The 14,582-nt window shown below is 34.8% G+C and overlaps 1 protein-coding gene across 1 annotated transcript in view; it reads right to left on the bottom strand.

The window, feature by feature from the left end:
- Positions 1-13,654, bottom strand: part of LOC128243924 (stimulated by retinoic acid gene 6 protein-like) — a 45,417-nt gene extending 31,763 nt beyond the window's left edge. The window contains exons 1-8 of the mRNA XM_052961937.1: positions 13,384-13,654; positions 10,716-10,794; positions 8,977-9,065; positions 8,258-8,388; positions 7,750-7,870; positions 5,950-5,998; positions 3,971-4,111; positions 3,223-3,353 (exon numbers count right to left, since the gene is read on the bottom strand). Coding sequence (XP_052817897.1) covers positions 3,223-3,353; positions 3,971-4,111; positions 5,950-5,998; positions 7,750-7,870; positions 8,258-8,388; positions 8,977-9,065; positions 10,716-10,794; positions 13,384-13,415 — 773 coding nt within the window. The 5' untranslated portion in view covers positions 13,416-13,654. The remainder of the gene's footprint in view (positions 1-3,222; positions 3,354-3,970; positions 4,112-5,949; positions 5,999-7,749; positions 7,871-8,257; positions 8,389-8,976; positions 9,066-10,715; positions 10,795-13,383) is intronic.
- Positions 13,655-14,582: the final 928 nt, after the last annotated feature.

The following is a 14,582-nucleotide window of genomic DNA, read 5'->3' as shown; positions in this document are numbered from 1 at the left end:
TAGGTCTTAGCAACACCCCTAGCCTTTAAGCATGTCTCATGTAGTTTGTGAGTTGTCTGTCTCTTGTGGTGTGTGTATGTGTTAGACCTTAGCATCACCCCTACCGTTTAAACGTATCCCCTTTATTTTGTGAGTTGTCTTGCTCAGTGTATGTTAGGTCTTAGCAACACCCCTAGCCTTTAAACATGTCTCCTGTAGTTTTTGAGTTGTTTGTCCCTTGTGAAGTGTGTGTTAGACCTTAGCAACAACACTAGCCTTTAAACATGTCTCCTGTAGTTTTTGAGTTGTCTGTGCCTTGTGAAGTGTGTGTTAGACCTTAGCAACACCACTAGCCTTTAAACATGTCTCCTGTAGTTTATGAGTTGTCTGTGCCTTGTGAAGTGTGTGTTAGACCTTAGCAACACCACTAGCCTTTAAACATCTCTTCTGTACTTTTTGAGTTGTTTGTTCCTTGTGAAGTGTGTGTTAGACCTTAGCAACACCACTAGCCTTTAAACATGTCTCCTGTAGTTTATGAGTTGTCTGTGCCTTGTGAAGTGTGTGTTAGACCTTAGCAACACCACTAGCCTTTAAACATGTCTCCTGTAGTTTATGAGTTGTCTGTGCCTTGTGAAGTGTGTGTTAGACCTTAGCAACACCACTAGCCTTTAAGCATGTCTCCTGTAGTTTTTGAGTTATTTGTCCCTTGTGAAGTGTGTGTTAGACCTTAGCAACACCACTAGCCTTTAAACATGTCTCCTGTAGTTTATGAGTTGTCTGTGCCTTGTGATGTGTGTGTTAGACCTTAGCAACACCACTAGCCTTTAAACATGTCTCCTGTAGTTTATGAGTTGTCTGTGCCTTGTGAAGTGTGTGTTAGACCTTAGCAACACCACTAGCCTTTAAACATGTCTTCTGTAGTTTTTGAGTTGTTTGTCCCTTGTGAAGTGTGTGTTAGACCTTAGCAACACCACTAGCCTTTAAACATGTCTCTTGTAGTTTATGAGTTGTCTGTGCCTTGTGAAGTGTGTGTTAGACCTTAGCAACACCACTAGCCTTTAAACATGTCTCCTGTAGTTTATGAGTTGTCTGTGCCTTGTGAAGTGTGTGTCAGACCGTAGCAACACCACTAGCCTTTAAACATGTCTCCTGTAGTTTTTGAGTTATTTGTCCCTTGTGAAGTGTGTGTTAGACCTTAGCAACACCACTAGCCTTTAAACATGTCTCCTGTAGTTTATGAGTTGTCTGTGCCTTGTGAAGTGTGTGTTAGACCTTAGCAACACCATTAGCCTTTAAACATGTCTCCTGTAGTTTGTGAGTTGTCTGTCTCTTGTGATGTGTGTGTTAGACCTTATCAACACCACTAGCCTTTAAACATGTCACCTGTAGTTTATGAGTTGTCTGTGCCTTGTGAAGTGTGTGTTAGCCCTTAGCAACACCTCTAGCCTTTAAACATGTCTCCTGCAGTTTGTGAGTTGTCTGTCTCTTGTGATGTGTGTGTTAGACCTTAGCAACACCACTAGCCTTTAAACATGTCTCCTGTAGTTTATGAGTTGTCTGTGCCTTGTGATGTGTGTGTTAGACCTTAGCAACACCACTAGCCTTTAAACATGTCTCCTGTAGTTTATGAGTTGTCTGTCCCTTGTGAAGTGTTTGTTAGACCTTAGCAACACCACTAGCCTTTAAACATGTCTCCTGTAGTTTATGAGTTGTCTGTGCCTTGTGAAGTGTGTGTTAGACCTTAGCAACACCACTAGCCTTTAAACATGTCTCCTGTAGTTTATGAGTTGTCTGTCCCTTGTGAAGTGTGTGTTAGACCTTATCACCACCACTAGCCTTTAAACATGTCTCCTGTAGTTTTTGAGTTGTTTGTCCCTTGTGAAGTGTGTGTTAGACCTTAGCAACACCATTAGCCTTTAAACATGTCTCCTGTAGTTTATGAGTTGTCTGTGCCTTGTGAAGTGTGTGTTAGACCTTAGCAACACCACTAGCCTTTAAACATGTCTCATGTAGTTTATGAGTTGTCTGTCCCTTGTGAAGTGTGTGTTAGACCTTAGCAACACTTCTAGCCTTTAAACATGTCTCATGTAGTTTATGAGTTGTCTGTCCCTTGTGAAGTGTGTGTGTGTGTGTTAGACCTTAGCATCACCCCTAGCCTTTAAACATGTCTCATGTAGTTTTTGAGTTGTCTGTCTCTTGTGGTGTGTGTGTTATGTCTAAGTATCACCCATAGTCTTTAAAGAAGGCTTCTGTAGTTTATTATTTGATTTATGATTTTTGAATTACTAGCTACATGGTCACAAACTCCATTGTTATTATTCATGACGGTTTAACCAATGGAGATATTTACTAGTCACAGGATAAACCTGGCGTGGACTTGACGTCGATATATGATTTGTTTAAATAAAGTCGGTAAGTATCAAAGAATGTCTAAATCGGAGTGAACGTCATTATGTTAATTAATAATAAGTGAACAACCACAAATTAATGAAGCGTATATTATTCATGAGACTGATGCCAGAAAGTGCCGAAACCTTCCGTTATAAAGGTGCACTTTCACAGACAATTTTTTAGAAGGATCCATTTTTTAGGTAAATGTATGAGAACCAGTGTTTAAAAACTGCGGTTTTTCATATTTACGTTCGAAAATAGATGTTTTATGCCAAAAAAACTCATTTTTTCTTAAATCGTTAGTTACGCTTTTAGCCACAAAACTTCAGTTTTCGCCCGTAAATATTAAACACTGCGATCTGATATTTTGTCACCTGTCCTGTAACACTGGTTTTTACATTTTTACTCAAAGATTGGTTCATTCAACCAAAACAATAAAAAACAGTTTCAAAAAGGTCAATCTGTGTAAAGCAGATTGAACGTTTTGACAACTTTTTTTTTATTTTTTTTTTGTCTTGGAACGAATATCCATGGAAACAAGTAAAATAAGACTGCTGATAAAAATATATCGCAGATTTTTATATTTAAGTTCAAAAATTGATGTTTTATGCATTTTTCTTAAAGCGTTAGTAACGGTTTAGGCCATAAACTATTAATTTTCGAACGGAAATATGAAAATCTACGATCTGAATTTTTATCAGCAATCTTATACCACTGGTTTGCAGATATTTACGAAAAAATTGCTCTATCCAAGACAAAAAATAAAAAAAGTTGTCAAAATGGTTAATCTGTTAGAGTGCAGCTTAAATGTCGCCTGGTACCTTCTGGCATTATACCAACGACTATTGATACCTTATCTTTTTTGACCAGGATGGTCGTTCTTCCAATATGGATGAGTATGTGTCGAAGACATGACTTCGAGCCAGCAGTAGATCCTTCACATACTGAATGTTGAATTTAGTTCCGAGGCGGTCCCGTTCAGTCTGTTGACAAAAATAATGTATAATGATATTTTATATAAAGCTGAACCCCGTTGGCTCGAACTCGCTTGGATCGAATTTCTCGATAACTCGAACTGGATGTAAAGGGCCAATTTCTTCAATGGTTAGCATTCCCGCTTGGTTCGAATGTTTCAAGGGTCGATGTAATTTCGCCGGTACCTTGGAGTTCGAGCTAAGGGAATTCGACTGTATTTGTTTTTGCGATATAAAATTGCCGTTTTATTTCAAGTAAGGGTATTTGTTGATGTTGTTGTTGTTGATGATTTCTATTAAGTAACTGGTATTTAAAACAGTGAATTTGGATATGTTGATAATCATTAGGCTAACGGTATTTAAAACAGTGAATTTGGATACGTCAAAGACGTAACAATCCGTTTTTGCGACAATATCTTATGGTAGTAAGTACGCCGAAAAGAGACACTGTTTAAGTTTGCACAAATCGAACGAGCCGAAACTGTTGTTGAAAAACTCGTGGTCCAATCCTAATGCAAGTCCTTTTTATATGAACTTAAACAATAATACATTTCAATGTCTCTGTTTCTATGTTTCTCGTGCAAACTCATATAATATTATAATAAATGCAAGAATTACCAACTTACATGTTCAATGAATCTGTTCGCTGAACGGCTTTGTATCGCCTTACGAGTGTGGTTTACCATAATGAACAGAAACCGCAGGGACAAACCAATCAGACATATCAGCACCGGTAGTTGTGTAGCAATTGTCTCCCCTGGCAGGTTCTAATAAAATATCAAATGTGAGTATAGTTTTAAAGGTTATTACCCCCAAATCAAGTTTCTATAGCCTTATATGCTAATAATATGAGCGGGCTATATCAAAGCTGACATGGTTGACCACCTACTCTCATTCATCCTACGTTTTGTAATTGTCTGCATGAATATAAACGGCTTTTGTAAACACTATTTCTCATGTATAACATGTAAACTGTTAAAAGTGATAGTCGTATTTAAAATTTATGTACACATTTATTACAAACATAAATTGTAAAAAACCATAAGAGTTATAAACCTTTATCTAGTTACTAAATAATGCATTTATGGAAAATACTAATTACTGATAACAAAATTGGAACCGTGTATTTAATAGCTAATGGCGCACAAATATTAAATGATTGGTAAGCCCTAAAAAGATTTACAGTGATCTACTATCGTCTCATAAGGTAGAATTACCGTCTTTTCTGCACCTTTCTTTCAAATTTAACGCAGTTTCTTTCATAAGAAACAGTGTTGGCGATATTTATGCACCCTTTTTGTTAAATTTAAACAATTAATCTTTAAAACTATTCGCGTTTATTTACAGGTCACCAATACATTCTTATGTTTTCCTATATGTGATGTATGTGTGTTATTAATGTCGGAAAAACACTCATTTATTCTTTGTGTTATCATAATTCCGACAACAAAGAAAGATTCTTGTATTTCGTATATTTTATCTCCAAGTTAATGTATCTAATTTATGTAACCTTGAACCAGCCTTTAAAGCTTCCAAAAATACATCTAGAAACTCCCCCAAATAGTTTCAAACTAAACCGCCGATCTATTTATAGATGTGAAAAATGGGTCAAGGACTTTGCAACAGCTTCCTCAATGTTTCAAGGATTTATTACTCACATGACATCCGCATGATTTATTTCTATACTATTTTTAACTATTATGCAGGAAGGCAAACTGCGTTTTATAAAACAAAATACGGCTAATGCACGATTTAGAGCTTGCCCTTTTAACTTCGGCAAATTTATAAGCATAGCGAAAAGATGAAATTGTATGAAGAAAATAAAGTAAGATCAGTGTCTAATTTATATGCATCTGGCTGTGCAAAGAATTTTATATATAAGATAAACGAAAAACAGACTTAACAGAAGTTAATTTATTTAATTATTTATGCAAGGAACTTTACATAAGAGAAAATCGAAAAAGTTATTTTTTGAAGCTGCGCAAAGAACTTTGGATAAGATATAGACGAAAAACAGAAGCTTGTTTATTCACTTTTTTGTTTATTTGTTTTATAAAGAAATAAGTAGTGTTATTTAGCAGAGCGAGAATAGCACACCGCTCACATCAGAAGTGCACTTAAGAATAAAATGTGATTAATGGAGACAGAAGCCTATATGAATTACTGAACCAAGTGTTTGACATATAAGGCAATGATAAAATTGCAGGATCACTGAAGTCTTGTTATGATGGATGCTGGAGAATAATTACATAAGTTGTTACGCACCAATTGGTGTCTCTGACAAAATGCAGAAATCGAGAAATCAAATGAAACAGAATTTTACAATTTAAAGACAACACTAATGGTTCACAATCCACTTAACTGTTGAATTCAATCAGCTTTTTAACAAACTATTTCTGGATATTACAAATAGTTACATAATACAGTCAAAACCCGTTGGCTCGATGTCTTCATTTGCTCGAACTGTATGTCAAGGACCGATTTTGCTATGTAAGCATTTTCGCTTGGCTCGATATTCGCGAGGCCGGAAGAAATTTGGCCGATCCCTGGAATATCGAGTCTACGTGTTTCGACTAAACCTATAAATGGCTTAAAACAGTCTTACCCCGTCTCCATTTGGACATCTTATAACGATGGAAAAATTGATGAAAAGCCTGAAAAACAAACAATATTTAAAATAAACAACTGTCTTAAACCAGTTACGTTATTGATTCCATCAAAGTTCGTAAACATGTTTATTGATTGGCCAATATGTATCCAAATGAATAATCACTATAAACCAATCAAGTTCTTTCAATGTGCAAAAATAAAACCTTGAAACTGGTATTCAATACTCAACTTTAGGTAGTTTTATGGTCATACATTATACTTTATTGACTTTATTCACTTTATTGGTCAGTTATTAATAACAAATAATCCGATTGGCTACATCGTTCTTAGATCCAATTTGGACAATATTAGATACCTGCCTTGGACAACCTACCAATGGGTTTTACTCTTACTCTGTCAAATGAAATCCACAATGAAAAATATCGTTGTTATATTGCCCATTGTTTTCAATCAAGTAACCTATAAAACCAGCTGTAGGAACTTGAGACTCAGTGCATGAGTAAATGCATGATCAGCCACTTACCGTATAACTAAGTATCTAACAAAGAAAACTCTAGCATTTGAAAGGAAAGCCGAGCATTTACTATAACATCAAAACTTGTCAAATAAACTAACAGTAAACAGTGCCACAAAGTATATTCCGAATTGCAACGTGGCTAAGTATATGTATTAAAAGCACATTGTAAACAGCTAACTAACTACACGGCTAGGTATGCCGGCCTTATGGATGTCCTATGTGCCCCGTCTTAGTAATCCTGACTTACAATATAGCCGAGTACCTAAGGTCCGTAGTACCGCCCACTTCCAGCTTGTAAGCAGACAGTGGAAAAAGGGATACGACGCAAGATCCACGCTCTAGTCCAGTCATTCGAGTAATAATGTCAAACATTTCGATGAATATCGCAGGTCCGTCGCACCTCCAAGGAATTTCGAGTCAATAGACAAGGTGTGTGTATACCACGTGATAAATTGCGTCATAAATGCTACGTCGGAAGGCAATATTTTGCTTCGATTGAAGTCTTCAAACAAAGAGATCTTTTATATTTTTTTCTATTTTAAAAAAATAAAGCGAGGTCTTTGCCGCTTACCGAGCCCCGCCTTCGGTCTTTGGTGAGTTTGATTGAGTGTGTGAATTATTAAAACACTTTAACAATACGGCCGTCTGACGGAGCAGTGTCACAGCATTGTTTTAGAAACAGGTTTGTCAAAGTGTTTGATGAAACTAATCACCTTATCAAACTCCGGTAATAAAACGAAGGAGGGGCTCTTTAAGCGACAAAGACTGCTCTTTGTTTCATCTAAAATGGTGTAGTTAAAGAAATGTTGATTTAAGTCTTCCTTTTAAGCAAATTGTTGCCTTCCGACGTAGCATATATGACATAATTTATCACGTGGTATACACACACTGAGACAGGGAGGTGAAAATGACATAGAACACGAGACTGATTCCAAAACTCTAGGCGTTGGTAGATATAGGCACGGTTGTATCGACCTACTAAATGACTGAGTATCAAACCTCCAGTGTGTTTACAGACAGGCGTACATCGGGTAGATGTTCTTTCACCCACTCAAATCCTTAACATGTTAGCGAGAACTAACACAGATGTCCTGACTTACCACAAAGCAATAAATCGAATCAAGGCAACCAAAGAAATCACACTAACAGACATAAAAATAAATCATACTTACTTCATTACCCAAGGCACATGAATCACTTTTCACTTGTCTGACTATACAATATTCTTTTCTGATGTCCCGAACGTTAGTCATTCCATAAACAAGGGTACAGACTTACCACATGGTTGAGTATCCCAGCCCCATGGTTGCTCCAAGGAACCTCCAGTTAGTGGACAGGCACGCGAACATTGGATAAAACATCAGACCCACGATCAAGACGTAGAGCATGACATATAAGGCTGAAATAGAGCAATTGTGTTTCTTAACTTGACATAGAAGGCTGAAATATAGCAATTGTAATTCTTAGCTTGACATACAGGGATGAAATCGAACAAACTTGTTTTTTAACATGACACACAGAGCATGAATAGAGCAGTTGTGTTTTCAATGCAATGACAATCAGGGCTGGATAAGAGCAAAATATTAATGTGTTTTCTTAGTATGATATATAGAGCAGTTGTGTTTCATAACATGACATACAGGGCTGAAATAGAGCAACTGTTTTTCTAAGCATGACATACAGGGCGAAAATAGAACAATTTAGTAACTTACCATGGCACATTGGCCTGAAAAAGTGCAGTTGTGATTCTTAGTATGAACCAGAAATATTTATTTTTTTGACTTACTTTGGCTCCAGGGCGGTCCATTTGCTAGCGTTTCCCTGTTGAAGAATAGACGGAAACAATGACTGGCCACGCCCCCAAATGCCATGGAATATCCGAAATTGTCACACCCGTGATCTAGCATGTTTACTGGGCTAGAAGTAGAATATAAATTATAATTCATAAATCTAAAGAATGTTTCGAAAAATTGCAAATTATTATAAATAGTTATGGCGTGTCATTTAAAATTCAACTTAAGTTAATCTTATGGTCATGGATCATTGATTCACTCTATTGGTCAGTTATTGTGGACAATATCATTATTATCCAATTAAGACCAATATTGTGTTTCTTTTCTTTTAAAAGTGTCTTCCTGTTATAAAAAACATAACAAACAAATTGCTCCTATGTTAGTATTACATAGATACTGCGTTTTTTCGTGGGACCTCTGCTTCGAAATAACGAACATTCGATACAACCGGATAAAATAAGTGTTTGACTAAATCCAACACATTCGAAAAAAGTTCTACATGAACATAACATCGAGATAAAAGATTTCGACATAGCAAATTTCGACTGTATATTTTAACTTCAGAACTGTATACACATGAACGTACATGCAGATGATACCATCTGGAGACATTTTGAATAATTTTATTTAGAACATTTGAACTCCTGAAATTTAAAGCTTACATTTTAAAACATTAAATGAGAATTTCACTATCATTTTGTTGTCAACATACTAGATAAGTGCAGGTCTTCGTCCACAGCCGTGCCATCGAGTGTTAATTGACCTTCGCTCCAGCAAACTTAGTACCACAATGATTGAACCCTGAAAAGTGATATTATAAATTAGATCTAAAAGGTTCTTTGTTTACACTTACAACTAAAAGAAAATAGGAAAGGTAGGTAGTCATATCTTTTATTTTCTCCCTGTTTTTGAGAACTAGGATTCTGTAACAAAATGACCCATATTAGGGTACTTAACTATTGTAAAAAGGAAGAAGAAGAAAGTTTCTTCAAAAGCAATATACAATACACTACATATTTAAAATAGACCAATATGAGGCTTGATCAAACTTATATTAATGTAAGGTAACACAATCTGCCAAAAAAGGATCCTGATTAAATAATATATTATAGGGATTTACAGCTAAGTGTTTAAATGTATGTTTGTTATTTTCGGTAGGTAGGTGAAAAACTTCATCTTTGAGTGAGAATATAAACAACATTAAGTACGAGTTAATGGTTAAAGGTTGTAAGTATGCACTTGCAACAATAAACTGTTCGATGCGTCACAGTCGTGCTGCCATTTATTTTTTTATAAGTACATACTACAACCTTTAACTTTTTAAGTAGTTTCACATTTTCTTGCGTAAAAAAACTTCCCACTAACACTGCTTTCAATTGTCATTAACCCACAAATATGTATAAGCACCAAGTTGTTTCATTTAATAAACTTTGCTAGTTACAGAAAATTGCCCGCATGACCAATTGAGAAACACAAGGTCACGATATTGTTATCCATAGCATGTAGAGCAGATTTGACTGTGAATAATTATTATTATAAACACTTATTTTCGTAGAAAGTATTTTGTCGATCTAATGGTTTGGTTAAGTTGTTTATTTTTAATAGATAGCCCTGCATTCTGTGCATGCGCGAATAAATTATGATTGACAGTTAAGTATGCCGTTTTCTGGAGGCATTCGAAGCTTACATCATAAAACCGAATTTGAAAATAGATGTGTACTTAGCTATCAAATCATTTGTGTACAAACATCAATCATTTTCACTTGCTTTTATAATATAATCACAAAGTCGCGACAATTTGCATTGCCCGACACTCATTTAATGAAACTAACGCCTGGGCGGTAAAACTTTCGTGCCAAAATACCACGTGACTACACAAAGGGTGGAGCTAGTGGGTCAACCTAGCGAACACCAAACGCGCTTGCTCCGTTTTATGTAGATCGCCAAAATGAACTCTAATATATACTTGGATTATAAGACTACTTGAATTATCATTATATTATAATAAATCCCTTTATAAGCCAACAAAACCAGTAATTGACTATTTGTACGCCTTGTTCTGTACAAGTAATGCACCAGTCAATTGTAACCACGGCACCCCAGGTCCGGCGAATAGCGGGGACTTTGACATTCGGTCCAGCCAAGACCAGGTAAAATCCCCAGCCTGCGGGAACGAACTGCTGGTAAAATCCCCGACAAATGCCCCCACAGCCCATGCAGGGACCCTTGGTTAAGAGCATTCCCCGCTATTTTTGGCGCGAGGACAAAACCACCGCATTCACCCGGCACTGCGGGGCCACCTGAAAGGAAAATAAAACACGGCACTGCGGGGCCACCTGAAAGGAAAATAAAACACGACCCATTTTCGCCGCTATCCCCGGTATACCCCCGGAGTTGGGGGCGTGGTTACAATTGAATGGAGCATAATGATTGAATGAAATGTTTACCCACCGACACAATGAGAGAGATGCCTTCGATTCTGCTCAGGAAAGTAGACTCGTTCGAACATGGTGAATCGTCTGGCAGGAGTCTGCAAAAAGAAGAAAATACAAAGGTTGTTTTTGAAGGAAAATGGCCATGTTGTTCCGATTGTCAGAGACAGAGAGGAAAGAAAGTATCATTTATGCCCGATTGTGACGAAAGCCCTAATGGCAGTCGAACCCACGACCTCGTGAGAGGTTGACACTAGACCACTCTCGGACTTTAAGAAAGAATACCTTTTAGATATTCGTGATTTATTTTTCTCAAATGCTCTTTAATGTATGTTGCAAATAAAGACTGTTTATGTCAAAAGTTATTACTCTAGTTATAATTATTATTATTATTATTATTATTATTATTATTATTATTATCATCATCATCATCATCATCATCATCATCATCATCATCATCATCATCATTATTCTTATTATCATTATTATTATTATTATTATTATTATTATCATTATTATCATTATTATTATTATTATTATTATTATTATTATTATTATTATTATTATTATTATCATTATTAATAATATTATTATTATCATTATTATTATTATTATTATTATTATTATTATTATTATTACTATTATTATTATTATTATTATTATTATTATTATCATAATTATTATTTATCTTCTGTTCAAACATGTCGTTACAAAAACATGACACATAGGATATTACACCGACCCTAAAAAAGCAATTCATGTTTATTTGTGTAATTCATGTTAATCATTCGTAAGTGTTGTATGATAAGTGAGCTTCTTTTTCGAATAAAGAATAAGTTTCATATTCGAAATATAATATTGCAAATAGGCATACAGTCATTTATTTTAATGTGTTTTGTCTTTTCATACATATTAAGATATTATTTCCTTATTCATGATTCAACCACTTTGCAATATGCTTATTTCCTTTATAGTATTAATTCGTTCGAAAGTCGAACACATTACAAATAAGTGATTTTATGCCTATTTGCAATTAAACATTTCGCGACAGAAAATAAGAAATAAGGAGCTAACGTATCATTAATAATTAACTGATAATATCAGGCCGACCATCATGTTCAAAATTGTTACTGATTCTTTATCAGTGCTTGAAAGAATATCTGTCATCTTTGTGTAAGATGAGCAGAAGCCCCTTCAATCTTTTATCATATTTAGCAACGGAATATCAGATTGCAGGACTACATTTTGAATGAACACATTACTGTTATCTTGTCTCAGGAAGTTTATTTAAGATTTCGTACAATCTTGGTGACAGAATATTTTAGCTTTGTCTTATCACTTGAATTCGATACCAACATGTACACCTTAATTACCATAAGCGTTCTTAAAGCTGCACTCTCACAGATATACCATTTTTATAACATTTTTATTTTTTGTCTTGGAAAGACCAAATTTTTGCGTAAATATCTGCAAACCAATGATATAAGATTGCTGACAAAAGATCAGATCGCAGATTTTCATATTTTGTTCAGAAATTTATGTTTTATGGTTACTAACGGTTTAAGAAAAATGCATAAAACATCAATTATGAACTTAAATATAAAAATCTGCAATCTATTTTTGTCAGCAGTCTTATATAACTGGTTTCCATGGATTTTGGCGAAAATTGGCTCGTTACAAGATAAAAAAAAGTTGTCAAAACGTTCAATATGTGAGAGTGCAGCTTTAACATATAAAATTAAGCAGTGGATTTATATGTTCTACTGTTAGTCGCATATTATTCTCACATAGTATCACAATTATTAGGTAAGGAAGACCCACTCATAAACACCGTAAATATCACCACATATTTAACCTATTTATGAAAATATCAAAATGACTAACAACTCGGATTTTTGCATTGTGAAGTGTGATGGCTTGAAGTGCTAACATCTTTCATCGCATTATTTGTTTAAAATGCAAATGAAAATATGATGTAAGAAATGTGTTATGTTTTTTTCCAATAATTAAGGTATATAAATTCATATCGTATGTATCAGTTAAAAATGCACTCTTACTCCCATATAAGATGTAACACAGTTAATATAATAGTTTTAATTTATCGAATATTGGATAATATTATAATAAGGATGAATACATATCGAAAACAATGGTTCTTATGAAGGATACCGTTTTTAATTTGAAAGAAAGGTGCAGAAAAATGGTATATCTATCTTAGGAGACGATATTTGATCAGTGTAAAACTTTAAGAAACCACAACCATTTAATATTTGTGCGTTTTCAGCTATTAAATACACGGTTACAATCTTGTTATCAGTAATTAATATTTTCCTTAAATACATTATCTATTCTGAAGCTAAAGGTTTATCACTCAAAATTTATGTTTGTTATACATGACTGTGTATGTGCTGATTTTAAATACGATAGCCGCTTTAAGAAAATATCTCTTATAAACTTTGAACACATCACCGTATATAGATAAACATATATAAATAAAGCATATTTATGAAAGCATCAAAAATGAATAACAACCCGAAAATTGGCACACATAAGTATAAATACGATTTTAAATACACCGGCTTATCTATATTCGCCCCCATGTTAGGCGTAAGTTGAAACAAATATACATGTAATATGAAACAACTAAACCAGTATAAATACACACACACACATCAGAAAACACCTACTTTGAACGTTGGTCTGTCATGTCAGAAAACATATTCTCCACAACAAAGTTGTTTTGATCTGAAATAAATCCTTCTCACACAAGACAATTTGTATTTGATTCCCCCAGCCTTGTTAACATTATCAACACTTAAGCACTTTATATTGCATACAATTTAAACCTATATCCTATAGTTCATATAGGAAGTATGTTTCCAAATCTTTAGCTATAGATAAAGGACATGACTCAGGTCAGGCGAATAGTGAACACTCCGCCATCTTAGTATATATAAACTTTATATCCTGTACACTCCTTAGTCAATTGTACATGGTCTAATAGTTTCGCTTTAAAGCCCACAGTTTATTAAAGCCCCACACTCTTTTTTATCAGTGCAGTGGCGTAGCTACATATAGTCCTTGGAGGCCCGGGCCTATAACTTATTTTTAAAAATGACAACTTTAAATACTGTGACCGTAATATGCAATAAAAATACAACTCTTAAACTTGTTTTATTTTTAACCAAAGCAAGTTCATGTTTATTTAAACTACGTGCAGGGTGTATTGCTTGATTTTATTGTAATCATTGCAAATATAATAAAGTGTATGTGATGACCATATAAAAGTCCCCAAACTCACATAGAACCATCGGGCCTACACGTTTTTAAAGCCTTGCTACGCCCCTGTAGTTTTTTTTTCTTATGTTTTGACGAATACAGCATGATGAACGGACTGAGAAAGGCCCATGCACAGTTTTTATTAACGTTCTGTGAGTCGACTGTTCAAAATTATGTTCAACTGACTTACCATAAACATAAACATGTGAATGTTTACAACTTGCTCTGAGATGTTGAAAAATTCAGCTACAATTATAAATCATGTTTATTTTACATAAAAGCCCTTTTTATTTTGGAACAATATATGAAATTATGACTTCGGGTTATTTATAAGATTTTGTGTATGCATGATTTGAGTATTTGGGATCAGCAATGGTGCTCGAGTGCTCGACTTATTTAGGTTTTGAGTTATCGTTAGTATATCTAGAAATAAAGGTTGGCACTTACCAACGACCTCGACCAATCCAGTGTCGAGTTATCGCATGTTCGAGTTATCGCGTATCAGTCCATAACTGTACTGTGCAGGCGAGAGATCCGGTATGACATACTGCTGCCGGTTCGTAAAATTAATTTTATCTATAAGTTTTCTATTTTCCTTTCTTATCAT

The sequence above is a fragment of the Mya arenaria genome, chromosome 8 (assembly GCF_026914265.1).
Source record: "Mya arenaria isolate MELC-2E11 chromosome 8, ASM2691426v1".
Lineage (NCBI taxonomy): Eukaryota > Metazoa > Mollusca > Bivalvia > Myida > Myidae > Mya > Mya arenaria.
The sequence above is the reverse complement of the archived record's forward strand: the minus strand, read 5'-3'. Positions and strand labels throughout refer to the sequence as shown.